Source organism: Pelophylax lessonae (assembly GCF_965119305.1).
Source record: "Pelophylax lessonae genome assembly, chromosome: 3".
Lineage (NCBI taxonomy): Eukaryota > Metazoa > Chordata > Amphibia > Anura > Ranidae > Pelophylax > Pelophylax lessonae.
In genome coordinates, this window is record NC_138770.1 from 573,965,131 (window position 1) to 573,990,466 (window position 25,336).

At 47.0% G+C, this 25,336-nt stretch overlaps 1 protein-coding gene across 1 annotated transcript in view; it reads right to left on the reverse strand.

The window, feature by feature from the left end:
* Positions 1 to 1,128: 1,128 nt before the first annotated feature.
* The window catches only part of PUS10 (pseudouridine synthase 10), a 176,750-nt gene continuing 152,542 nt past the window's right edge, over positions 1,129 to 25,336 (reverse strand). Inside the window, exon 18 of the mRNA XM_082251355.1 lies at positions 1,129 to 1,357. Coding sequence (XP_082107481.1) covers positions 1,319 to 1,357 — 39 coding nt within the window. The 3' untranslated portion in view covers positions 1,129 to 1,318. The remainder of the gene's footprint in view (positions 1,358 to 25,336) is intronic.

Below are 25,336 nucleotides of genomic sequence, written 5' to 3' on the forward strand. Positions count from 1 at the left end.
GCAGAATTGCATAGCCTCTGTGCCTACTTCAGTGAGAATGACAGACGGCTGTGTTTACATCAGCCGTCTGTCTTTCTCCCTCTCCTGTGGGAGATCGCGAGTGGCCGGTCACACGCGCTGGCTAGGCAGGGAACGAGCAGGGGCGCTACAGGCTCCCTACAGGCTCTTTGGCAAGCGACGTAGTACTACGTCACTTTACCTGTAAGCGGCTACGTTTCGGCAAAAAGATATAAAAAATCTATAGTACGTTACCTGTCGAATGCCGCTAGATCCTGTATCCCCTGAGCTGGAAATCACAAGCGCCTCCAACAATTGCATGTTGGATGAAGAAGGTAGAAGAAAAACAAAATGGAGGATTTGGTACTCTCGGCCCAACACAAAAGGGAGAGCTATTCTAAGACGTGGGAAGCATGGAACCAGTTCGTCCTCTCGGGTGCGGGTGAAGGTATGGCTCTCCTGGGTCCATAGGCCCCCCGATATATTCCCTCTGGATGGATCTCCTTGCCCTTGGGTTTTGGGGGAAATGGCCTGGGTGCCCCCCTGGTCCCCCTCTCCTTCACCCCTTCCCCCTCCTTTTTTTCTCTCCCCCCCCCCCCGTCCCTCTCTCTCTTTTTAGACTTTACTAGCTGTTCTTGATATTTCTCTTTCCCTTTTAGAAAATGGAAAGAGTGGGGGGATGTCCCGCTTCCAGTTAGGTTTTGCAGGTCCTACTATGGTTGCATGGTGGTAGAGAGGGGTCTGTGTTATCCTTAAACAGATTGGTTTTATTTGCCTCATACTGCAGATCTTCATGTACCCTTGGTTCTGTAACATGTAATGTGATGGTCTCTCTCTTACTGTGTTGCTGTGTCGCATGTTGGTGGTCTGCTCCACTCTAACTTTCAATAAAGTTTATATTTGAAAAAAAGAATAACATTGTTCTGCTTCTACAAGCAAAACACAAAACTCCTGTAGAAGCAGCCATTTTTAAGTGTGCATGGACCCTAAGGTTTAACTTACAGTAGATTTAATCCCCGTATGAAATCTTTAAGGAGTATTTCAGAAGAAGAAAATGTAGGGGTTTTACAACAGCCATAGAGAATGTTATCCGAAATTATAGAAAGAATGCAACTGTGCTACTGGACTTTCCACTGCAGTAAAATTGTTTATTTCCTTGTTCATGATTTACACAGGCTAAGAACATAAAATTATTCAAATACTAGTAAACTGCATAAACGTGAAAATAAAAAGCAGATCAACATGATCCAAATAATGCTGCAGTGTCCTGCCTGTGTCTGCAAGATTGGTCTTCAGGGAAATCTTCCATCAAACTTAGTATTCAGTCATCCAAAGCAGGAGGCCAGTCCACATCCACAGACTGAAGGAAGAATTCAAAGAGAAAATACAGTTAGCGCAGGCTACAACATGCTATTTGGTATAACACGCTACACTGATTAACAGTTGCTGCCAACTTCTAGCAATTTTTGTAGAGTGACTAAGCAACTAAAAATCAAATGATCTGAACTAATTACCGTTTTTTTGCCGATGGGACATGCTGGAAAATCAGCATCCGATCAGCCCTTGCAGCCAATGGCTGGCTGTGATTGCTGATCAATGTATTCTGGCGAAGAAGGGAAGGGTCGGTCAGAATAAAATAGCACAGAAATGGAGATTGCCGCACCAAAATCACTTGTGTTGGCACGGCGATCCGTCAGTTTCTCTCACCTTTTTTTAACTGGGTTGAATAAAAAACTGGCACTATGTAGTATGTACACACTATTCGTTTTTTGTTTTGTTCAACCCAGCAGGCTGAACGAAAAAAATAAATAAAAATGAAGAGCTTGGATCGAGATCGCTGTACTAACTATGCGATGTCAGCAATCGCTGAGTTGTGTACTGACAGTGGGACAGCTGCCTGCTGTGGGGGCACTCGACAGGAGGGAGGGACCCCAGAAGAGAAGGATCTGGGCTGCTCTGTGCAAAATCAACTGCACAGAGGAGGTAAGTATAACATGTTTGTTATTAAAAAAAAAAAAAAAAAAAAAAGAGACTTTACAATCACTTGAAGCCTCAGACTTAGCTGCTCTATAACTAATGTCCATTTTTGGGTTTAAATTTAGATTTTTATGATTATTAGACTAAGCTCAATCCTCTGGGTCAAAATATATATTTATTTCCTTCTATTTATGCTTGACTTTATAGCAGTAGTAAACTCCATGAAGAAAAAAAAAAAGTTGGGAATAATGCCATAATGTGCTAGTTTGCACCGCATATTAGCACACTATGGCAAACTTACCTTAAAACCATGCCCTCCAGCCGCATGTTTTCACTACTGTCTGTGTTTCCATCTTTTCCTTCAAAGTTTGCAGGCTTTGGCCGCTTGAATGAACCTTGGTGGCGTCACTCCTGTGCATGAGTCACAGTCATGGCACAGCACTCAGAACTGACAAAATACTCAGTGTGCTCTCACAAATCAGAGTGCAGTACACATGTGTCAGTGACATCACCAGCTGCTTCCAGTGTGAATATCTCTTAAACACTGCATGTTTAGGAGATATTCATTGTACCTATAGGTAAGCATTGTTATAGGCTTACATGTAAGCTCAAAAGCAGAGTTTACTACTGCTTTAAGGCTAGGTTCACACTAGTGCAGCTGCGTGCTCAGGTAAGGGTCTGGTATGGATTTTGGGGGACCTCATGCCATTTTCTTTTTTCTGGCATGGGTTCTTCCCTAAAATGTGCTGACAGGCTCATTTGTTTATATTCTGCTGTCAGCCAGGATTTCCCATTTCTTAACCAAATCACTGGAAAAAACTGACTAAAAAACGCACCTAGATTCATTTTTGGTTCATCTCCATTGAAGTCTATAGGGGAACCAAATTGTGCCTCAGTCACTGCACCAAAGTAGCACAGGTACCCTTCTCAAATTTACATTGCAGTTATGTTGCACTGTTAACAAGCACCATTAAAATCAATAAGATTTCCATTGTCGTGAGATGTGTGACTGAAATCAAATCAGAAATCGCACTAGTGTGAACCAGGCCTAAAAAAATTGTGTGCAATAACAACCACAGGGTTACTTCTGCACACAAAGCAGCTTGTAATAGAATAGGCAATACACATATCTTTCCAGCAGTCCACATGATGAAAAGTTGCCACTTTGCTTCTCCATGGCCACCCCATTCTGTGTCGAATACCTGCAGTGGATGGCTAGCAGAGAAACCGTGGCTTTTTAAGACATGGACTGCCAGAAGGTAAGTATGCTGCCTCTTTTATTACAAGCGCCTTGTGGGTAAAAGTCATACTCTCGTGACAAGTTCATGTTTTTTATGGTTTTACAGTTGCAATAGACACACATATTATGACCCACAAGAAAATAACTCAAATATTTAGCCACCTGGCAGCCAATACCATGGGGCAACCAATACCTACTGGCAAATTCTGATCACAACTTGCTAGTGTTATGACCATCCATGATTGACCTGTCTGTGCCCTGCCCCTTACTCCTCAATCCCCACCCTTCTGAACTTACCTTACCTTCTTGCCCCCTCCTTCCTCCCTATGGTTGTTACTACTACTTGATTAAACAGGACTTGATCTGTGATGCATTAGGCAACACACTCTCTGAGAATCCATAGCTGTGCTTGCCTTCTTAGATTCAAATGGAATTTCTCATCTTGAGACTCTGTTGCTACACCATTTTCTTTGTTATGTATATTTTACAAAACTAAGGGTAAATACGATAGCTTTTTTGAGCTCACTGTAGTTTACAGATGCTTTTATTTTACTAGTCGCCACAAACAATATAAATATAAAAAAACTAAAACATGAATATATTTAAATAAAGTTTTGTGGGGCTGGAGTATAGTTTTAAAGTATAAAATTCACCTATAATGTATCTGGGAAGTATTGGCAGCACTTTACTTATTTTTACATTTTATTATGTAACAGCCTTATTCTAAAATGGATTAATTCATTATTTTTTTCAAAATTCTACAAACAATAGTCAATAATACTCAACGTGAAAGAAGTTTGCTTGAAATCTTTGCAAATGTATTAAAAAAAAAAAATGAAAAAAAAAAAAGGGGATTTTTGACTTACCATAAAATCTATTTCTCTGATGTTCATTGACGGACACAGCTCCTGATCTTCTTGACCATTGGGTTACTGCCCCCTACAGGAGTAGGACACTAGGCAGAAAAAGAACTTGACTACGCCTATGGGCAGTGCCAGGAGGTATACTACCCCTCTCTGCTATAGGTACTCAGTTTTGTTACAAGCAGTGTCAAAAGTAATATAACTCCATAGAGTGGTGGGTGCTGTGTACGTCAATGAACATCAGAGAAATGGATTTTACGGTAAGTCAAAAATCAAACCAGGTAACAGGAGCTCAACCAAAGCAACTGGAGCCCACCTAAAAAAACATTACATCACCAAAGAGGGAACAAGCTCCCCAAACCGCAGCCTGCAAAACCTTGCGGCCAAAGGAGGCACCCGCAGATGCCAACACATCAACTTTTTAAAATTTTGTGAAAGTGTGCAACGACGACCAAGCAGCTGCCTTGTGTTACTGATGACGGAAGGCCTAATAAGCACTGAGCACCCGCGTAGAGTGCACCTTCACAGGGAAAGAAGGAACCTGACCCTTAATGGAATAGGCCTGAGCCACCGCCTGTCTGATCAATCTACAAATGGTCGCAGAAGAAGCAGATAGTCCTTTTCGAGGCCCATCTGTAAGCACAAATAGCGTGTCTGACTTCTTTAAAGACTCGTATCTGCTGGTACACCCAAATAGCCCGAACCAAATTCAAGGAATGCAACGCAATTTTCTTTAGAATGTTTTGTCCTGGGACACAGGGAAGGCAACACAATGTCCTCATTCAGATGAAAATCAGAGACCACTTTTCGAAGGAACGACAGACAGGGGCGAAGAACCACCTTATCTTTGAGAACCACCAAATAAGGGGAACGACAAGACAACACCGCCAATTTCGACTCCCTGTGCGCAGAGGTGATAGCCACCAAAGGCCACCTTTTGGGATAGCGTAAGCAGGGGAATCTCTTGAATATTTTCAAAGGGAGGATTCTGTAGAGCTGAAAGCACCAAGATGAGATCCCAAAGCGGTAGTGGGAACCACACTGGTGGAGTCAAATGTCAAACCCCCTGAATAAAAGTATGCACCAGGGAGTGCGTGGCCAAAGGCTGTTGAAAGAAGACCGCCAAGGCCGACACCTGACCGTTAATGATACTCAAGGCCAATTTCTGCTCAATCTCCTGTTGAAGGAAGGTCGAGACCCGAGCCACCGAAAAGCGACTCACACCACAAAATGTACACTTTCCATGTACAATGGTAGATCTTCCCAGAAGTAGACTTCCTAGCTTTCATTAGTGTAGCTTTCAGTAGTGTAGGAATCACCGACTCAGAAAACCTCTATCCTTCAGCACCTGGCTTTCAACAGCCAAGCCGTCAAAGCCAGTATATGTAAAGCGGGATGGAAGATTGGCCCTTGGGACAGCAGATCCTCCCTGAGAGGTAGTCTCCAAGGTGCGTCGGTGACCAGCTGCACCAGGTCAGCGTACCAAGACCAGCAAGGCCAATCCGGGGCCACTAGAATGACTGGGATTTCTTCTGCCTCGATCCTGCGCAAGTGTCTCGAGGGAAGGCGTTAATCAAGATACTGGCCCCAGGGGGCCACCAGCGCGTCGGTGGCGTCCACTAGCGGATCCCGTAACCGTGCCACAAACCTGTGCACCTTCCTGTTGAGCCGAGACACCAACAGATCCACCTCGGGGGTGCCCCACTGGAGACACAACTGATGAAACCCCTCCAGATGAAGGGACCACTCCCCTTGGTCCAACGCCTGCCGACTGAGATAATCCGCCTGACAATTTTTCACCCCTCGAATGTGTATGGCGGAGAGGGCAGGAACGAAAGGTTCTGCCCACAGAAGAATGCTGGCTACCTCCAGAACTGCCTATACACTTCTTGTTCAACCCTGGTGATTGACATAAGCCACGGCTGTGGCACTCTCCAATTGGATTTGCATCGGACACCCCTGTGGGCGATTCGTCCAGTGATTCAGACACAGTCTCTGATTGTTCAAGGTTCCAGGACATTGATCGAGAGTCTGGACTCTTCCAGTGTGCAAGCTCCCTTAGTGGAGTTCTGACCCAGGACACCTCCCCACCCAGACAGACTGGCATCCATTGTGATCACTGTCCAATACAGGGGGAGAAAAGATTTGCCCTGGTGAAGAGCTGGAGAGCGAAGCCACCAGATCAGAGACCGTTTTGTTTCTCGGCTCAGCTGGATTTGATTCTCCAGAGACTTCAGACACTTGTCCCATTTGGCCAAGATCTCCCTTTTCAGGGACCTCATACTGAACTGTGCAAACGAAACCGCCTCGAATGTAGAAACCATCAGGCCCAGCACACTCATGCAATTTCAGGGGGAAGACCACTTGCAACTTCTGGAGTTTGTCCAGAGGAAGGAACACTGGCTAGAGCAGAGTCCAGAGTGAGACCCAGATAGTCCAGTTTTGTGGAAGGAACCAGAGCAGACTTCTGATTATTCAGAAGCCAGCCAAACTCCCTCAGAGTCTGTATAGTGAAGTCCACATTGCCCATCAGAGCAGTAGGAAAGTCTGTCCGCAAGAGAAGGTCATCCAGGTAGCCCAGCACTGCTATCCCTCGCTGACAAAACAACGCCAGCACCAAACAGGCGATCTCCTTGAAAAGGAAGATCAGTGAAGGCTTTTTTTTGGAGGTCTGGTCTGCAGACCAACATTTGAGCCACAAAACACACCTAAGGACCACTGCAGAAACAGACAGTCTAGAAATCAGAGGAACCACATCCAAAGAGGCATCACCTGGTCCCCCAGCCCTGCAAAGGAAGGGGGGAGCTCCTCACCCTCCAGGTCACGGCGTAAAAGCTTAGCCCACTGGGTCAGAGTTTGTGACATCAGGGCAATGGTGAAGATCGGTCTGAGTGCTGAGCCAGCCACAGTGAACATACTGCGGTCCACAGCCTCCGCCTTTCTGTCAGCCGGCGATTCTTTCACCGGAATCATGGCTACCCTATTCAACCTGGAAACCGGGAGATCCACCACTGGTGGAACAGTCCACTTCTTAAGAAGGGACTCTTGAAAGGGGTACTTCATTGCGAATCGTTTAGGGACCACAAAGAGACGTTTTGGACGTTCCCACTCTTTGCGACAAATCTGTCAAAATAGGAAGGAAAATGGAAACACCTTTGCCGCTCTAGACGGCTTGCGAGTGCCAAAGGGAACTGGTGCCTCCACCGCAGCATCAGCTGCGCCCTCCATTTTTAAAGTCTCATGCACAGACACAATCGGTGCGTCCACCAGCGCCTTATTGTGCGTGGCTACAGGAGTGGAGGAATCATCCTCACTATCTAAGAAATCAGGGCGCGTGGCCAAGGACCCCTAAGGGCAGGCCCCGTCCGCAGAGGCCAGATCAGATTCAGAATCTGAGAAGAAGGATGAAGCAGGGAAGGCAGGGGGTGCTTTTTGCTACCCCGCCACCCAAAAGCCACCTCCACCAAGGACACAAAGGACTCCAGGACCCCTGTTAGAGGATTAATGGATGGTTGGGACCCGGAGAGCCTCGCAGGCTCTGAGAGGGGGTCAGGTGGGGAAACGTGCTCCAGGGACTCCATGAGGAATAAGGGTATCCCACAAAAGTGCAAAAAGACACACCCCAACCGCGCTGGTAACACCACCCGGTCTTCAGCCACAGAGCACCCCCCGAACCTGCAGCACAGCAAGGGAGAGGACCCCACCACCCCACCAGGCAGTCAGCAGCAACACCAGGATTAAAGCATTCCACGTGCAGCATCCAGGAAGGAAAGAGGCCCAGGTGTAAGCACCAGGGGATAAGGAAGGGCTTCCACAGCTAAAATGGTTTCCCAAAAGGTCCACAGTAATGGTTGCCATTCATTTCAATGCCAGACTAATGCAAAATGGCCACCGCCACTACACAAACATGGCCGTCAGTCTATACAGAAAATAGGCTACAACAAAATGGCGGCCCAGCGCGGCTTCACGAGGCTCCCAGGGACCCAGGAGGGATCCCTGGGCCCAGGCAAGACACAGAACAAGAAGGGGGGCGGTGGCAGGAGCCCCACACCAGGTACAGCCCCCCCTACAAATGATCGTCCCCTGCCCCCATCGCCAGTACAGCACCCTGCCCTAGCCCCAGGAGGTAGCCAGACCACCATACGACCCCAGTATAGGTGGGGGGGTCAGAGAGGGGGGATAGATGACCCACAGGACCATCAGACTCAAAGAGGGCCTAACGGGAAGGAGGGGAAACCGGGAGTCTAAACGTCCCAGGGAGGGATCCGACCATCCCAGGGAGGGGCCCGCGCCCACCCCAAAAACCCTCCAGGGGGAGAGGGGGATAGCTTTTCACCAAACCAGGCAGGCACCACTCCAGACAGAACCTCCTCGCCATCGAAATGGGGGGCTGTCGGCCAGGAGGAACAATGCGACGCCGACCAAGACCCGGTCGTATGCGACCTTGCAAGGCGTTTAACTTGCAGGCCTGCCCACGTCTGGTAGGGAGAGGTCCTGGCAGACCTAGCACAGAGCTGAGGTCTCCACGCGCTTGCTGGCCACACTGGGGTGACCACTGGATCTAGATTATCCAGCCCGTCGCCCAGTTCGGCAGTTAATTGTGGATCTCGCAGGAAAACACCAGGAGAAAAAAAATCTATCTAAAAAGAAAAAATTGCCTGGTCCAGAGATCCCAGCAAAAAACTAGGTCCTTACTCCTGACTAGTACTTCTAGGGGGGAGTATACCTCCTGGGACTGCCCAAAGACAGTCTTTTTCTGTCTAGTGTCCTACTCCTGTAGGGGGCAGTATAACTCAATGGTTAAGAAGATCAGGAGCTGTGTCCGTCATCGAATGAATGAGAAAAATCCAATGTACATTAAGTATTCACAGCCTTCTCAATACATTATGAAGCACCTTTGACACCAATTACAACCTCAGGTCTTTTTGCATATGATGCTACAAGCTTGGCCCACCTTCCTTTGGGCAGTTTCTCCCATTCTTCTTTGCAGGACATCTCAAGTTCCATCAGGTTGGATGGGAAGCGTTGGTACATAGCCATTTTCAGGTCTCTCCAGAGATGTTCAATCGGGTTCAAGTTTGAGCTCTGGCTGGGCGACTCAAGGACATTCACAGAGTTGTCCCATATCCACACCTTTGTTATCTTGGCTGTGTGCTTAGGGTTGTGCTTGTTGTCCTGTTGGAAGAAGAACCTTTGCCATAATCTGAAGACCAGTGTGCTCTGAAGCAGGTTTTCATCAAGTATGTCTCTGTACATTGCTGCATTCATCTTTCCCTCAACCCTGACTAATCTCCCAGTTTCTGCCACTGAAAAACATCCCCACAGCATGATGCTGCCACCACCAGGCTTCACTGTAGGGATGGTATTGGCTAGGTGATGAGCGTTGCCTGGTTTCCTCCAGACATGACACTTGTTACTCAGGCCAAAGAGTTCAATCTTTGTTTCATCAGACCAGAGAATTTTGTTTTTATGGTCTGAGAGTCCTTCAGGTGCCTTTTGGGAAACTCCAGGTGGGCTGTCATGTGCCTTTTACTGAGGAGTGGGAATATAAATGGGTACTAATATTTATAGGTAAAGTTGATCCAGGGAATATCTGATTGCCTCTCAGGGGGATCAGGAAGGAATTTTTTTTTCCCCTGCTGTAGCAAATTGGATAATGGTTTGCTGGGGTTTTTTCGCCTTCCTCTGGATCAACTGCAGGTATAGAAATGTGTATATGGGATTGTATGGTTGGGTTTTCATTACTGTTTTTTCTTTTTTTTTTATTGGTTGAGCCAGATGGACTTGTGTCTTTTTTCAACCTGACTAACTATGCAACTATGAGGGGCTTCCGTCTGGCCACTCTACTATACAGGCCTGATTGGTGGAGTGCTGCAGAGATGGTTGTTCTCCTGGAAGGTTCTCCTCTCTCCACAGAGAAAAGCTGGAGCTCTGTCAAAGTGACCATTGGGTTTTTGGTCACCTCCCTGACTAAGGCCCTTCTCCCCTGATCGCTCAGTTTGGCCAGGTGGCCTGCTCTAGGAGGGATCCTGGTGGTTCCAAACGTCTTCCATTTATGGATGATGGAGGCCACTGTGCTCATTGGGACCTTCAAGGCTGCAGACATTTTTCTGTACCCTTCCCTAGATCCGTGCCTCGATACAATCCTGTCTCGGAAGTCTACAGGCAATTCCTTGGACCTCATGGCTTGGCTAGTGCTCTGACATGCACTGTTAACTGTGGGATCTTCTAAAAATAGGTGTGTGCCTTTCCAAATCATCTCCAAACAACTGAATGTACCACAGGTGGACTCCAATCAAGTTGCAGAAACATCTCAAGGATGATCAGTGGAAACAAGATGTACCTGAGCTCAATTTTGAGTGTCATGGCAAAGGTTGTGAATACTTATGTACATGTGATTTTTTTTAGTTTTTTAGTTATAGTAAATTTGCAAAGATTTCAAACAAACTTCTTTCACGTTGTCATTATGGGGTATTGTTTGTAGAATTTTGATGAAAATAATGAATTGAATCAATTTTGGAATAAGGCTGTAACATAACAAAATGTAGAAAAAGTGAAGCTCTGTGAATACTTTCCAGGTGCACAGTATGCAGAGGAAGGCACAGCAGTTCCTTTTTAATTCTTTATCTGCATGAGAAATTTTGAAAAGCAGTTTATACTGACATGCATGTTTACTCATGACTTTTCATGGGCGTTAGTTATGTGTGTAGAGAACGATCTATTATATAGAACTGGCAGTTGCCAGAACCAGATTTTCCAGTCTAGTCAACAAAGCCTACTAGCATTAGCCCCGTGGTCAAGTTGTTCTGTAGAGCTGACCATGAAGTTAAAAAAAAAATGAATTAATGCTGATATCTACCAACTAAAAAAACATTAATAGTATTTCTGAAAGTAAAAGTTTTAGCCTCTTTCAAATCCTTGCACAGCACAGCTCAGACTGAAATAGTGGGGAGAGGTGGAGGCTGTCATTGGTGCGTTCCATCCCAGCACACACCCTGATCTGTGCTGACACCATCTTTTCTACTTTATTGTAGAGCCAATGCTACAATCCACAGGATTGGTTACCTAGATTGGGACAGTGTTTAAAGCTTAGGCTTACCTTCAGTTTTACACAGGTGTACAGGCTATTCTCCTGTTTGGAAACTGCTTACTCTTATTTCACTGCATACTGTGACATTTCACAGTGTGCGTTAGAAGCTGCAGCAAGTCATGCAGAGTTGGTTTCATTTCCTGGCTGGTGGTCATCCAGCATCATTTAGCCCTTTCCTCCCTAGCCCGACTGTCCCTAGTCCACCCCTTTCATTAATTGAATTTTAGTTCCCATCATCAGATGTAGGCATTGCTTGACAAATGCAACCTGCTTAGGAAAAACCCACTCTTGCAGACTGACAACTCCTGCCTAAAACAAACAGCCCACTGCTTGCATCAAAGCTGAGGACTCTTGAGAGCAGTACTAATGCACAATGCTGTGATTCTTTCAGGAAGCTACTTGTACACCCTAGTGGCCCCTCCCACCAGCCATGATCTGTCTGCATTGCATGGAGGAGCAAAGAGACCCAGTGATGATATCACTGGGTTTTAAATAAGGTAAATAATAAAAATGAGAGTGGAAAGAAGAGCAGTGGAAGGCAAAATATAAGCAGATGTTTGCAGAACAGAGTTGTAAAAATTCGATTTTTGACTTACCATAAAAAACATTTCTATGATGTCCATTGACAGGCACAGATCCTGATCTTCTTGACCATTTAGTTATACTGTTCCCTACTGGAGTAGGACACTATACACAAAAAGAACTTGACTATGCCTGTGGGCAGTCCCAGGAGGTATACTCCTCCTCTCAGCTATAGGTACTCAGTTTTGTTACAAGCAGTGTCAGAACTACACAGAGGGGTGGGGGGCGCTGTGTCTGTCAATGAAGATCAGGGAAATGTATTTTACGGTAAGTCAAAAATCGAATTTTCTCTTTCGTTCATTGACAGACAAGGTTCCTGATCTTCTTGACCATTGGGACGTCCCAAAACAGTGTCAAACATGAGGGGTGGGAACATCAAGAAAAAATTCCCAAGGCTAAACCGTAGCCAAGCAGGTAACAGGAGCTCAACCCAAACAACTGGAGCCCACCTGAAAAACATTACATCTTACAAAGGGAACAAGCACCCTAAATAGCAGCCTGCAAATCCTTGCGTCCAAAAGAGGCATCAGCAGATGCCAACACATCCCCTTTATTAAATTATGTGAAAGTGTGCACCAACGACCAAGTAGCCGCCTTGCACACCTGCATTACTGACGCCTGATGACAAAAGGCCCAAGAAGCACTGAGCAACCATGTAGAGTGCGCCTTCACAGGAAAAGGAGGAACCTGACCCTTAATAGAATAGGCCTGAGTCATGGTCTGTCTGATCCATCTAGAAATGGTCGCAGAAGAAGCGGATAGTCCTTTTCGAGGCCCATGCGTAAACACAAATAGTGGGTCTGACTTCCCAAAAGACTCCGTAGCTGGCAGGTACATCTGAATAGCCCGAACCACATCAAGGGAATGCAACTCAATTTCCTTAGGATGTTTTAGCCTGGGACACAGGGAAGGCAACACAATGTCCTCATTCAGATGGAATTCAGAGACCCCCTTTGGAAGGAACAACGGACAGGGGCAAAGAACCACCTTATCTTTTGGACCACCAAATAAGGGAAACCTCAAGACAATGCCGCCAATTCCGACACCTGTGTTCAGGGGTGATAGACACCAAAAAGGCCACCCGAATATTTTCTGTAGAGCTGAAAGCACCAAGTTTAGATCCTAAGGTAGTAGTGGGGACCACACCGATGGAGTCAAATGTCGAACCTCCTAAATAAAAGTATGCACCAGGGAGTGTGTGGCCAAGGGTCATTGAAAGAAGACTGCCAAGGCCGACACCTGACCCCTGATGGTACTCAAGGCCAATTTCTGCCCAAGCCCCCATTGAAGAAAGGTCAAGACCCAAGCCTCCGAAAAGGAGCAAGGGTAAACAGCAAGCGACTCATACCACGAAATGTACGCTTTCCATTTACGATGGTAGATCTTCCTGGAAGAAGACTTCCTAGCCTTCAGTAGTGTGGGAATCCCCGATCCAGACAAACCTCTATCCTTTAGCACCTGGCTTTCAACAGCCAGGTCGTCAAACCCATCGACTGTAAAGAAGGATGGAAGATTGGTCCTTGGACAGCAGAGGTAGCCTCCAAGGGGTGTTGGCGACCAGCCGCACCAGGTCGGCGTACCAAGATCGGCGAGGCCAATCCGGGGCCACTAGAATGACCGCAATTCCTTCTGCCTCGATCCAACGCAAGAGTCTCGGCAGAAGCTTGAGAGGACGGAAACCGTAAATCAGACGATATTTGCCCCAGGGGGCCACCAGCACATCTGTGGAATCTGCTAGTGACCATGCCACAAACCGGTGCGCCTTCCTGTTGAGCCAAGACGCCAACATATCTACCTCGGGGGTGCCTCACCAGAGACACAGCTGATGAAACACCTCTGGATGAAGGGACTACTCCCCTTGGTCCAACGCCTGCCAACTGAGATAATCTGCCTGTCAGTTTTTCACCCCTGGAATATGTACGGCACAAAATGTTCTGCCCACAGAAGAATGCCAGCTACCTCCAGAGCTGCCAACACACTTCTTGTTCCACCCTGGTGATTGACCTAAGCCACGGCTGTGGCATTGTCCGATGTGATTCGCACCAGAGACACCCCTGAAGGCAATCCATCCAGTTATTCAGGCACAGCCTGATGGCTTGGAGTTCCAGGACATTGATCGGGAATCTGGACTCTTCCAGTGTCCAAACTCCCTGAGCGGAGTGCTGACCCAGGACACCTCCTCACCTTTTCCCAGGCGAAGAGCTGGAGAGTGAAGCCATCAGATCAGAGACCCTTTTGTTTTTCGGCTCAGCCGGATCTGATTGTCCAGAGACTTCGGACACTTGTCCCATTTGGCCAAGATCTAGTAACAACGCCAGCACCGGAGCCAACAGCTTTGTGAAGACCCAAGGAGCAAAGGAGAGACCAGAGAGTAACGCCACAAACTGATAAAGCTCCTACCCCTCGGCAAAGCAGAGGAAGCGTTGGTGACAGACACATATTGGAATGTGTAAGTAAGCGTCCTTGATGTCGATAGAGGCAAGGAAATCCCTCTGGTGCAAGGCTGCCCCCACCGTGCGAGCAGACTCCATTCTGAACTTCTGTACCTGCACAAAGCAGTTCAGGGCCTTGAGATCCAGAATTGGACGCACCTTGTCTTCTTTCTTCGGGACCATGAACAGCTTTGAATAAAACCCCTGAAAACGTTCCAGGGTTGGAACCGCAACAATTACCCCCTTGAAATAACAGGTATTGCACAGCCCTGTGGAGGGCTTGCAATCTGTCCAGGGACAGACGCACATTGGAAGGAAAGAACCTCTAGAGAGGATAAGAATGAAACTCGATCTTGTAGCCGGACCATATCACTTTGTAGACCCACTTGTCTTACACCAAGGAGGTCCATGGGTCCGGAAACCAGCGAAGAAGACGTCCCCCCACCCCAGGCACGGGTGAGGGCGCACCTTCATGCAGAAGAAGCCTTGTCTGCGGGTCTGGAGAGCCCCGCTTTGGACTTGGCAGACCAAGTTTGCTTGGATCCTCCCGAAGAGGCCTTGAAAGGCTTTGAACCCTTGTCAGCTGACCCTGAAGGACAAAGGACTGGTCACGGTTCCTTACCCTTACTAGCCTGCGGAAGAAAGGTGCTCCCCCCCCCCCCCTGTGAGATTCTTAATGATGTCATCCAGGGTAGCTCCAAACAAGCTATCTCCTTGAAAAGGAAGATCAGTTAAGGCTTTTATTTTTTTATAGAGGTCTGGTCCGCAGACCAACATTTGAGCAACAAAACACGCCTAAGGACCACTGCCGAAATAGACCGTCTAGAAATCAGGTAAGCCGCATCCAAAGAGGCATCACAAATAAACTGCAGCCCCTGGACCAACTGGTCCCCTAGCTCCGCAAAGGCAGGGGGGAGCTGCTCACCCTCTAGGTCATGGCGTAAAAGCTTAGCCCACTTGGTCAGAGTTTGTGACACCAGGCCAATGGTGAAGACAGGTCTGAGTGCCGAGCCGGCCACAGTGAACATACTGCGGACCACAGCCTCCACCTTGTCAGCCAGATCCTTAAAAGGTGGCGATTCTTCTACCGGAATCATGGTTGCCTTATTCAACCTGGAAACCGGGGAATCCACTACTGCTATGCAGAGCGAACATGGACACAGTCCCACTCTCCTCTACATGGCAGTCGGATGGAAATGGACTGCCTGTCCATTTCAATATGATGCCATCTGATTCGATCTGTCGGACGGATGGAAAGTAGGACCACCATCCGTCTGTTTTTGGCCGACAGGATCGGATGGCGGTGGTTGTCAGCGGACATACGCCACTCCATAGAGGAGACTGGAGGGTCTGCCTGAAAAAAGGATAGGTGGACCTGATCAGACAGCCTATGTGAAAGGAACCTTCGGCTGTGTGGCATGACAGGGAGAGAATAAAAAATAAATTTTATTGGGAAAAAATAAAAAATAAAAAACACTTTCCATCTTTGTGGGGTTGTAAATGGAATGAAGGCTGCTCCGACCAGCTGCCCCACACTCCCTGTCGACTCACCGGTAAGGACAGGGTGCCAGATCAAGCCCTCACCCACTTTTCCGAGCAGCGATGACAGGCAGGGGAAACCCTAAGCGCTGCCAGTGACTGCTTGTTGCAGTCCCGGCAACCACAAGAGGACGCCAATTCCCCAATGCAAGCGTCTTCCTACTTTGCTGCCTCAATTACCGGACGGTGCGGCATCTTAGTCTGCGCACCCGTGGGCGACAGGTCTGAGTGCCGAGCCGGCCACAGTGAACATACTGCGGGCCACAACCCTAAGCGCTGCCAGTGACTGCTTGTTGCAGTCCCGGCCACCACAAGAGGACGCCAGTTCCCCAATGCAAGCGTCTTCCTACTTTGCTGCCTCAATAACCGGACGGTGCGGCATCTTAGTCTGCGCACCCGTGGGCGGGGGCTGCAGTGTACCCCAGGCCGCTAATTCTAGTCACCAATGCGACCTGGCGCCTGGGGCTTGTCGAGCCTTGCTGCAGCAGAGAGAGGGAGAGGACCCCTCCAGACTCACCACCCTATCAGGCAGTCACCAGCAGCACCAGGATCAAAGCACACCATGTGTGGCATCCAGGAAGGAAAGAGGCAGAGGAGTCAGCACCAGGGGATAAGTAGGGGCTCCCACAGCTAAAATGAACGCCCAGAAGGCTCCACAGTAATGGCCGCTATTTAATTCAATGCCAGACTAACGCAAAACGCCCGCCACGGCTACAAAACATGGCTGCCAACCTATACAGAAAATAGGCTACAACAAAATGGCGGCCCCATGGGGCTCCAGGAGGGATCCCTGGGCCCAGGCAAGACACAGAGCAAGAAGGTGGGGCATGGCAGGAGACCCCACCAGGTACAGCCCCCCCATAGCCGATCGCCCAGTGGCTGGCGGCGTAACCCCCCCATCACAGCACCCTGCCCCAGGAGGTCGCCAGACCACCATACAACCCCAGTATAGGTGGGGAGGGATGGGGGGATAGATGACCCAAAGGACTATCAAGGGGGCGCCTAACGGGAAGAAGAGGAACCTGGGAGTTCGACCGGCCCAGGGAGGGGCCCACGTCCACCCCAAAAACCCTTCAGGGGGAGAGGGGTGATAGCTTCTAACCAAACCAGGAACAAAGTGGGCACTGTTCCAGACAGAAACTTCTCGCCTTCGAAATGGGGGGGGGGGCTGTCGGCCAGGAGGAACGCAGCAAGGCAGCCTGAGACCCAGTCGTAAGCAACCTCACAAAGCATTTTTTTTTTCGCGCAGGCCAGCCCCCGCCCGGTGGGGCTATGTCCTGGCCTAGCGTGGAGCTGGGGTCTGTCTTAAGTCGTAAATCTTCCTTGTTTAAAACTGCTTCTGACCGGGAACTCGGGGGTCGGGAAGACGTGCGTGCTGTTCAGGTTCTCAGAGGATGCCTTCAACTCTACCTTCATCTCCAACATAGATCCTGTATTCTTTAATTATCTCATCTGCATACCGAGTACATGAGGTCCAGCAAGAGGTATCCATTGATCTGAGTGTACCCTGATCGAGGATTCATTGCTTTTATAGCATCTCAGTGAGGGGAGAGGCCACCTGTGGCTAAATGGTGGTGGTGTTATGAGCACTTTATATGATTGAGACACCGATCAAGCACCTTGTATTTATTTTCACGGTTTGATCAACTCGTGGATTGGACTGTTTATGCACATTCTTTTCTAATACATTTTATGGACACTTTATTAAGCACTTTTATGAGATAAAATCTTTTATTGAATTTATATCCTTTATATTAAGCACATGGTCACTTTATTGATTATTTAGCACTTTTAGGTTTTATATAGCGCTGTATATATCTATTTATTATTAAATCATCGTACTTCTGCTAGTGAGGACGTTTTAATATAGCTACTGTATATTATTGCACAATTGATTGTGATTATTTTCACATCTTTACCCTTCTAATTGGGTTTAAGCACGTTGTCACTTTAATAATTTATAATTGCGCTGATTATTTCTTTTGCACAACATGTGTTGCATTGACTTCCTCTTTAACCACTGCAGCTCCGGAAGGTGTACCCCCCCCTTCCTGAACAGACCATATTTTGCGATATGACACTGCGTTATTTTAATTGACAATTGCGTGGTCATGCCATGCTGTACCCAAATAAAATTGATGTTGCTTTTTTTCCCTAAAATAGAGCTTTCTTTTGATGGCAATGTTTTTTGCACTATAAACAAAAAAAAAAAAAGACAATTTTGAAAAAAAAAAAAAAACCATATATATATTTTTTACTTTCTGCTATAAAACAAATCCAATAAAAAAATTGTAAAAATCGAATTTATTCATTAAATTTAGGCCAATATGTATTCTGCTACATAGGGATGCACCGAAATTTCAGCCACCAAAATTTTCGGCCGAAAATGGGCCTATCCCATTTCGGCCGAAAATGGGTTAAAAATGCCGAAATGAATGGCCGCCGTGAGGAAGGAGGAGGGTGCAGCGCAGGTTTGAAAAGACGCGCCTCTGGCCGTCCGCCCGCCTCCCTGTGATGTCACTACTATTACGATGTGTATGAATGAACTGAACTGACACCGGGCGGGAGGGCGGGCGAGCGGCCGCTAATAGCTATAACTATGTGAGCGATTCACTTCCCTGTCATGCGGGTATCTCCTCTGACAGGGAAGTGAAGCGCTCACATAGTTATAGCTCCCGTCCGGTGTGTCAGTTCATTCATGCACAGATCGTAGTAGTAGCGACATCACCGGGAGGCGGGCCGCCGGCCAGAGGCGCGTCTTTTGTATGAAGTACACCAGAGGAGCAGAGTGACAGTAAGGACGCTGAGGCGGGGGGGGGGGGGGAGCTGAGGCGAGCTTAGCATTGGTATTATGCAGCATGAGGGGGTTAATGTATTGCCACTGCTGGTCACTGACTGATGCATTAGTGACCGACCAGTGGCAGTTAATTAACCCCTTTGTGCTGCATTAGTGCAATCAGTATCAGTGCAACGAGTGTTAATTAACACTGATACTGGTTGCACTAATGCAGCACAAAGGAGTTAATTAACTGCCACTGGTCGGTCACTAATGCATCAGTGACCAGCAGTGGCAATACATTAACCCCCTTGTGCTGCATAATACTAATACCATTGGTAATAAAATTAACCTCTTGCCAACCCGTCACAGTACATATACTGTGACAGGGTGGCAGCGACATGTGTACGTCGCTGCCTGTTTTTGGTGTATGCCCCTCTTCTATTTTAAAATTATTTGGGGGAAAAAGTCATTTTTGGTTTCGGTTTTCGACCAAGGGCATCCTGCATTTTCGGTTTCGGCCCAGAATTTTCATTTCGGTGCATCCCTACTGCTACATGTTTTTGGTTTAAAAAAAATCTCAATAAGCGTATATTGATTGGTTTGCGCAAAAGTTATAGCGTCTACAAACTATGGGATATTTTTATAGAATTTGTATTTATTTCTTTTTTTTTACTAGTAACAGCGGTGATCAATGACTTATAGTGGGACTGCGTCATTGTAGCAAACAAATCGGACAGTTTTTGGGAACCAGTGACACTAATATAGTGATCAGTGTTAAAAAATATGCACGGTTACTGTACTAAAGACACTGGCAGGGAATGGGTTAACAAGCAAGTAGGTACACTGTCAGTGCTCAGCACCTATTCCCTGCACTCTAAGTGGTGCAATTCTCTATCCAGCTCGACCTGTAGATGAGAACAGATAACTCGGCAACTTTATAATGCTTCAGCCTTGCAGCCCCCCCCTAGACCAGGGTGGTCTGGGAACACTGTAGAACGACAAACACAAGGGCGCACCGGCCTAGTGCATTATCCTTTAAACAGGTTTATTAAAATAATGAATTAAAAATACTCACAAACGATTTCTTGATAAAAGGCACATCACACAAAATATAAAATCCTCAGCATCGAGATCGCGATTGGATAGTCCCCCGAAGCTATACAGGCTTACGCGTTTTCGAGGCAGCGCCTCTTCTTCAGAGCCTGAAGAGCATGTCTAAACTCATCCTTTATATAATGGACAATGAACAATGACTCAGTGGATCAGATACAATTAGGGTAAGGTCCCTCCCACTCCAGGGCGTGCCCACCCACAAGCTCTCGTTGTCCTGCCTTTAGGGGTTAATATTCTATCCACAATAGACGAGAGCTTGTGGGTGGGCACCTCATGCTCTTCAGGCTCTGAAGAAGAGGCGCTGCCTCGAAACGCGTAAGCCTGTACAGCTTCGGGGGACGATCCAATCGCAATCTTGATGCTGAGGATTTTATATTTTGTGTGATGTGCCTTTTGTCAAGAACTCGTTTGTGAGTATTTTTAATTCATTATTTTAATAAACCTGTTTAAAGGATAATGCACTAGGCTGGTGCGCCTTTGTGTTTGTTTGTCGTTCTACAGGGAAGGGGTTAACATCGGGGGCAATCAAAGGGTTAAATGTGTTCCCCGGGAGTGCTTGTTAACTGTGTAGGGGATGCTTTGACTGGGGGAAAGACAGAGATCTGTGTTCATGCTTAGCAGAAACACAGGCTCTCCATCTTCCCCTCTCCCAGAATGGAGATCTGCCTCGTTTACATAGGCAGACCGCCGTTCTGCCTCTCTCGGTCACCACTGCAGAGGCTTCCATGTGGCTGCGGTCCCTTAAATGAGTGAGTCACAATGCGCGCGGGAGTCATGACCACGACACAAAGCTTTTAAGGAATGGCACAGTATGCCTTTCCTTCAGAACACATGCGCCGGTGACGTCAACAGCTGATGCTCACTGGAATATCGCCTAAACAGTGCGCATTTAAGAGATATTCAATTTTATCTACAGGTAAGCTTTTTTTTAAGCTTACCTGTAGGTAAAATCAAATGTTTACTACCGCTTTAAGCTCTGGATTAACAACAGCTTGTATTGCACTAACCATAGTAACAACCAAACAGCATCAGGGGAAGGCTTACACAGAACATGACAGGTGCTGTATAATCTCTCTGTGACTTCTACTTCCCCTTTTTTACACCTTTATAGCCTTCCTCACCTTACACTGTGTATAACAACAACAACAGCAGCAGCAGGCAACCTGCACGTCAGCAGCAGCAAAATAATCTAGCTTCATATTCCTCGTTCCAGGGCTTTTTTCCCTCAGAGAATAGGTGCAGGAACCCATCCTCCCCAGTCAACTCCCCGCCCCCAACCGCACCCCCAATCCTTCCTCTATTCCTGCCCCCAATCCCACGGGAAAGAGAGGTAAAGTGTTGCCAAATAATGGGTGTATTTAAGGCTCACCCCCCTGTCTAGAGCTCACCTCCCCCCATCCACAGCCCACCTTCTCTACCCTTGTTCACAGTTCACCTCCCTGTCCACAGGTCACCTTCTCTACTCTCGTTCACAGCTCACCCTCTCCCCCCCCCCCCCCCCATCCACAGCTCACCCTCTCCCTCCCCATCTACAGGTCACCTTCTCTACTCTCGTTCACAGCTCACCCTCTCCCTCCCCATCCACAGGTCACCTTCTCTACTCCTATCCACAGCTCACCCTCTCCCCCCGCCCACAGGTCACCTTCTCTACTCTCGTCCACAGCTCACCCTCTCCCCCCCCCCGTCCACAGGTCACCTTCTCTACTCTCGTCCACAGCTCACCCTCTCCCTCCCCATCCACAGGTCACCTTCTCTACTCTTATCCACAGCTCACCCTCTCCCCCCGCCCACAGGTCACCCTCTCCCCCTCATCCACAGGTCACATTCTCTACTCTCGTCCACAGCTCACCCCCCCCCCCCGTCCACAGGTCACCTTCTCTACTCTCATCAACAGCTCACCCTCTCCCCCCGTCCACAGGTCACCTTCTCTACTCTCATCCACAGCTCACCCTCTCCCCCCTGTCCACAGATCACCTTCTCTACTCTCGTCCACAGCTCACCCTCTCCCCCCGTCCACAGGTCACCTTCTCTACTCTCGTCCACAGCTCACCCTCTCCCCCCCGTCCACAGGTCACTTTCTCTACTCTCGTCCACAGCTCACCCTTTCCCCCCGTCCACAGGTCACCTTCTCTACTTTCATCCACAGCTCACCCTCTCCCCCCGTCCACGGGTCACCTTCTCTACTCTCGTCCACAGCTCACCCTCTCCCCCCGTCCACGGGTCACCTTCTCTACTCTCGTCCACAAGCTCACCCTCTCCCCCCTGTCCACAGCTCACCTCCCCAGCCACAGCACACCTCCCCGTCCACAGATCACCTTCTGTACTCTCATCCACAGCTCACCCTCCCCGCATCCACAGCCCACCTTTTCTCCCCCTGTTCCCAGCTCACCCACTCTACTCTCCTCCACAGCTCACCTTCTCCACTCTCATCCACAGCAGACTGCAACACCCCCCCCCCCCCCCCCACAAACAACAATCAGGCTTATCTAAAATGATTCCAATAACACAGGTTCTTTGGCAAATTATTGGCCGTGGCACTTTTTTGGGGTTTTAACTGGTTTTAAGTACATAACAACCATACATTTATCTTACATTTTAAACCTTTAAAAATTCACATTTGCCTAGTTATCAGAAACTCAAGCAAAATCATATTTTACACAATAACAAAAGTTCCCCCCCCAGGATACGAGGGTGACAAAAATAACAAAAAAGTGCTTGGGCAGGGGGGTGGGGGGGAGTTCTCTTTGGTGAAAAAAAACACAGGCACTTGTGACAGGGGATACAGCCCTATAAGGAGTCCCAGGTGTTCAAGAAACTTCCACCACACCTGAATGAGCACCTTTACCTGTGGACAAAGGTGTAACGAAAATGTAAAGGGGCAGTTCACCTTAAATAGTAACTTATGGGAAAACTATTAATTTAAGTGTGGGATGAGAAGGGGGGGGCGGGGTTTGGTAGCCAAATTTTGTGACCAAATATTGAACATGTGTTTCCATCTGGCGCAAATTAAAGTGATTGTAAAGTCTTGTTTTTTTATAAAAAATAACAAACATGTTATACTTACCTGCTCTGTGCAAAACCAACTGCACAGAGCAGTTAGGAGCAGCCTGGATCCTCCTCTTCTCGGGTCCCTCTTCTGTGCTCCTGGCCCCTCCCTCCTGTTGATTGCCCCCACAGCAAGCAGCTTGCTATGAGGGCACCTGAGCCGAGTCATTGCTCCCTGTGTCCATTCAGACATGGAGCAAAGAATGCATTAACTACTTGCCGACCAGCCGCCATACTTATACTGCGGCAGGTCGGCTCTGTCCCTTGAAAGGACGTACCTGTACATTGTTTTGCGGGATAGCTAGTGGGGGTGGGCGCGCTGATTGGCCACAAGGGGAGCCAATCAGCGGGTCCAGCAGAGCGCGATGTCCGCTGGGCACCCGCAATCGCTCCTGTGGAGACAGAACAGCCGTCTGCCGATATAAAAACGGCAGACCGCTGTTCTGTCAGTGATGAACACAGGGATCCAGTAAGTCCACCCCCACACAGTTAGAAAGCACCCCCTAGGAATACATTTAACCCTTTGATCGCCCCTGGTGTTAGCCCCTTCCCTGCCAGTGTCATTATTACAGTAACAGTGCATATTTTATATTTAGCACTGATTACTGTAGTAATGTCACTGGTCCCCCCCAAAAGTGTCAAAAATGTCAGTTAGGTGTCCGATCTGTCTGCCACAATGTCGCAGCCCTGCTAAAAATCGCTGATCGCCACCATTACTAGTTAAAAAAAAAAAAAGAAATAAATGAAAATGACAGATATCATTCCCCTAGTTTGTAGATGCACTAACTTTTGCGCAAACCAATCAATATACACTTATTGGGATTTTTTTTAATCAAAAATATCTAGCAGAATACATATTGGCCTAAAATGATGAAAACATTTTATTTTTTTTTATTTTATTGGGAATGTTTTATAACAGAAAGTAAAACATTTTTTTCTTTTTTTCAGAATTGTTGCTCTTTTTTTGTTTCTAGCGCAAAAAAAAAAAAAAAACGCAGAGGTGATAAAATACCACCAAAAGAAAGCTCTATTTGTGGGGAAAAAAGAACATCAATTTTATTTGGGTACAGCTTCGCACGACCATGCAATTGTCAGGTAAAGTAACACAGTGCCGTATTGCAAAAAAATGGCCTAGTCATTAAGGGGGTAAAACCTTCTGGTCCAGAAGTGGTTAAGATAAAATAACCTTATGGCCTTTACAATCCCTTTAAAGTGAATAATAATCTTATGGCCTTTACAATCCCTTTAAAGTGAAATGTCCAGGCATTACCCAAATATAAAGCGCTATTAAACCCAAAAACAAATATGTAATCTATTGCACCTCATCATTTATTAGATTTGGTAGCTTACTTTTTTTTTAAGCTTTTTTCTTTTATTTCACCTGGTGATCTAGCCAGTAACAGACTTGGACAAACAATGGTCGATCAACCCACTGGTTGAACAAAAAAAAAAAAACGGATCCAATTCCTTCATCCACGCATTTGAGTTGGATGAGGGAATTCTCCCCACTGTTTTATTGTGTTCTGACTGCGGGGAAAATAAGAACAGGGAGGTTGTGAACATAAAGTCTTTGGGTAGATCGACATCATCTTCCACAGTGGCAATACATGGATTGAAATATGTCTGGTCTCTGCTGGACCAGCTTGGTTTCCATCCATGTATAGCCAATTTTAGAGATCTGTATACTGGATGAAGTAGTAAAGCAGACACCTTTGCACAGCAGCATTGTCAGTCTGGGGGAAGGGTAATGTTAAGCAGGGTATACAAGCATAATGGGTTGAATGAAGAATAAAACTCACAGATCCATGCATAAGCACAAACAATGTGGATGCAAGTATCTCTCTCACTGAGACATTGTATTCTGACAAAGAGTGCCTCTTCTCCGTCAGAATACACAGATCCATGCTGCAGCCATTGGCTGCAAGCACTTCTTGAGTGATGGTTTTCCAGCAGGACCATTCGACAGAGGGCCGGATGAAATGTGATACACACCGCATTGCTGTGTAGATCACGAGAGGTCTGTGCGATGCAAATTCAACCATACCGTTTGTATGGCTGAATTTGCATCACATTTGGACCAAACTCGTGCAGGACTCTTTTTTGTGTCCGCACCAGAATTGGATCACATGGCTGTTCACACCCATGTGATCTGATCCTGCAAATCGCACTGCATTTTGCAAGCTGATTGCGGGGTGTCGTTAACATACACTTCGCAATCAGTTTGCATGAACAGATTGCGATTTTGATTTGGTGCGAATTTGCAGCGAATTCGCTGTAAATTTGCACTGCATCTAGTGTGAACTGGCCTAGAAACTGGTCATTAGACCGGCTTCTGTTGAATAGACCGCGGTACACACGTTCCACAATTTAGCTGGTTTTCGCGAAAAACTAATCAATATACGCTTATTGGGATTTTATTTACCAAAAGTATGTAGCAGAATACAAATTGGCCTACATTTCTGAGGAAATTTGATTTTTTATATTTTTTTTTATTGGATATGTTTAATAGCAGAAAGTAAAAAAATATTGCTTTTTTTTTTTAATTTTCAGTCTTTTTTCGTTTATAGCGCAAAAAATAAAACACCCAGTGATGATCAAACACCACAAAAAGAAAGCTCTATTTGTAGGAAATAAATTATATAAAATTCATTTGTGTACAACATTGGATGACCGCTCAAT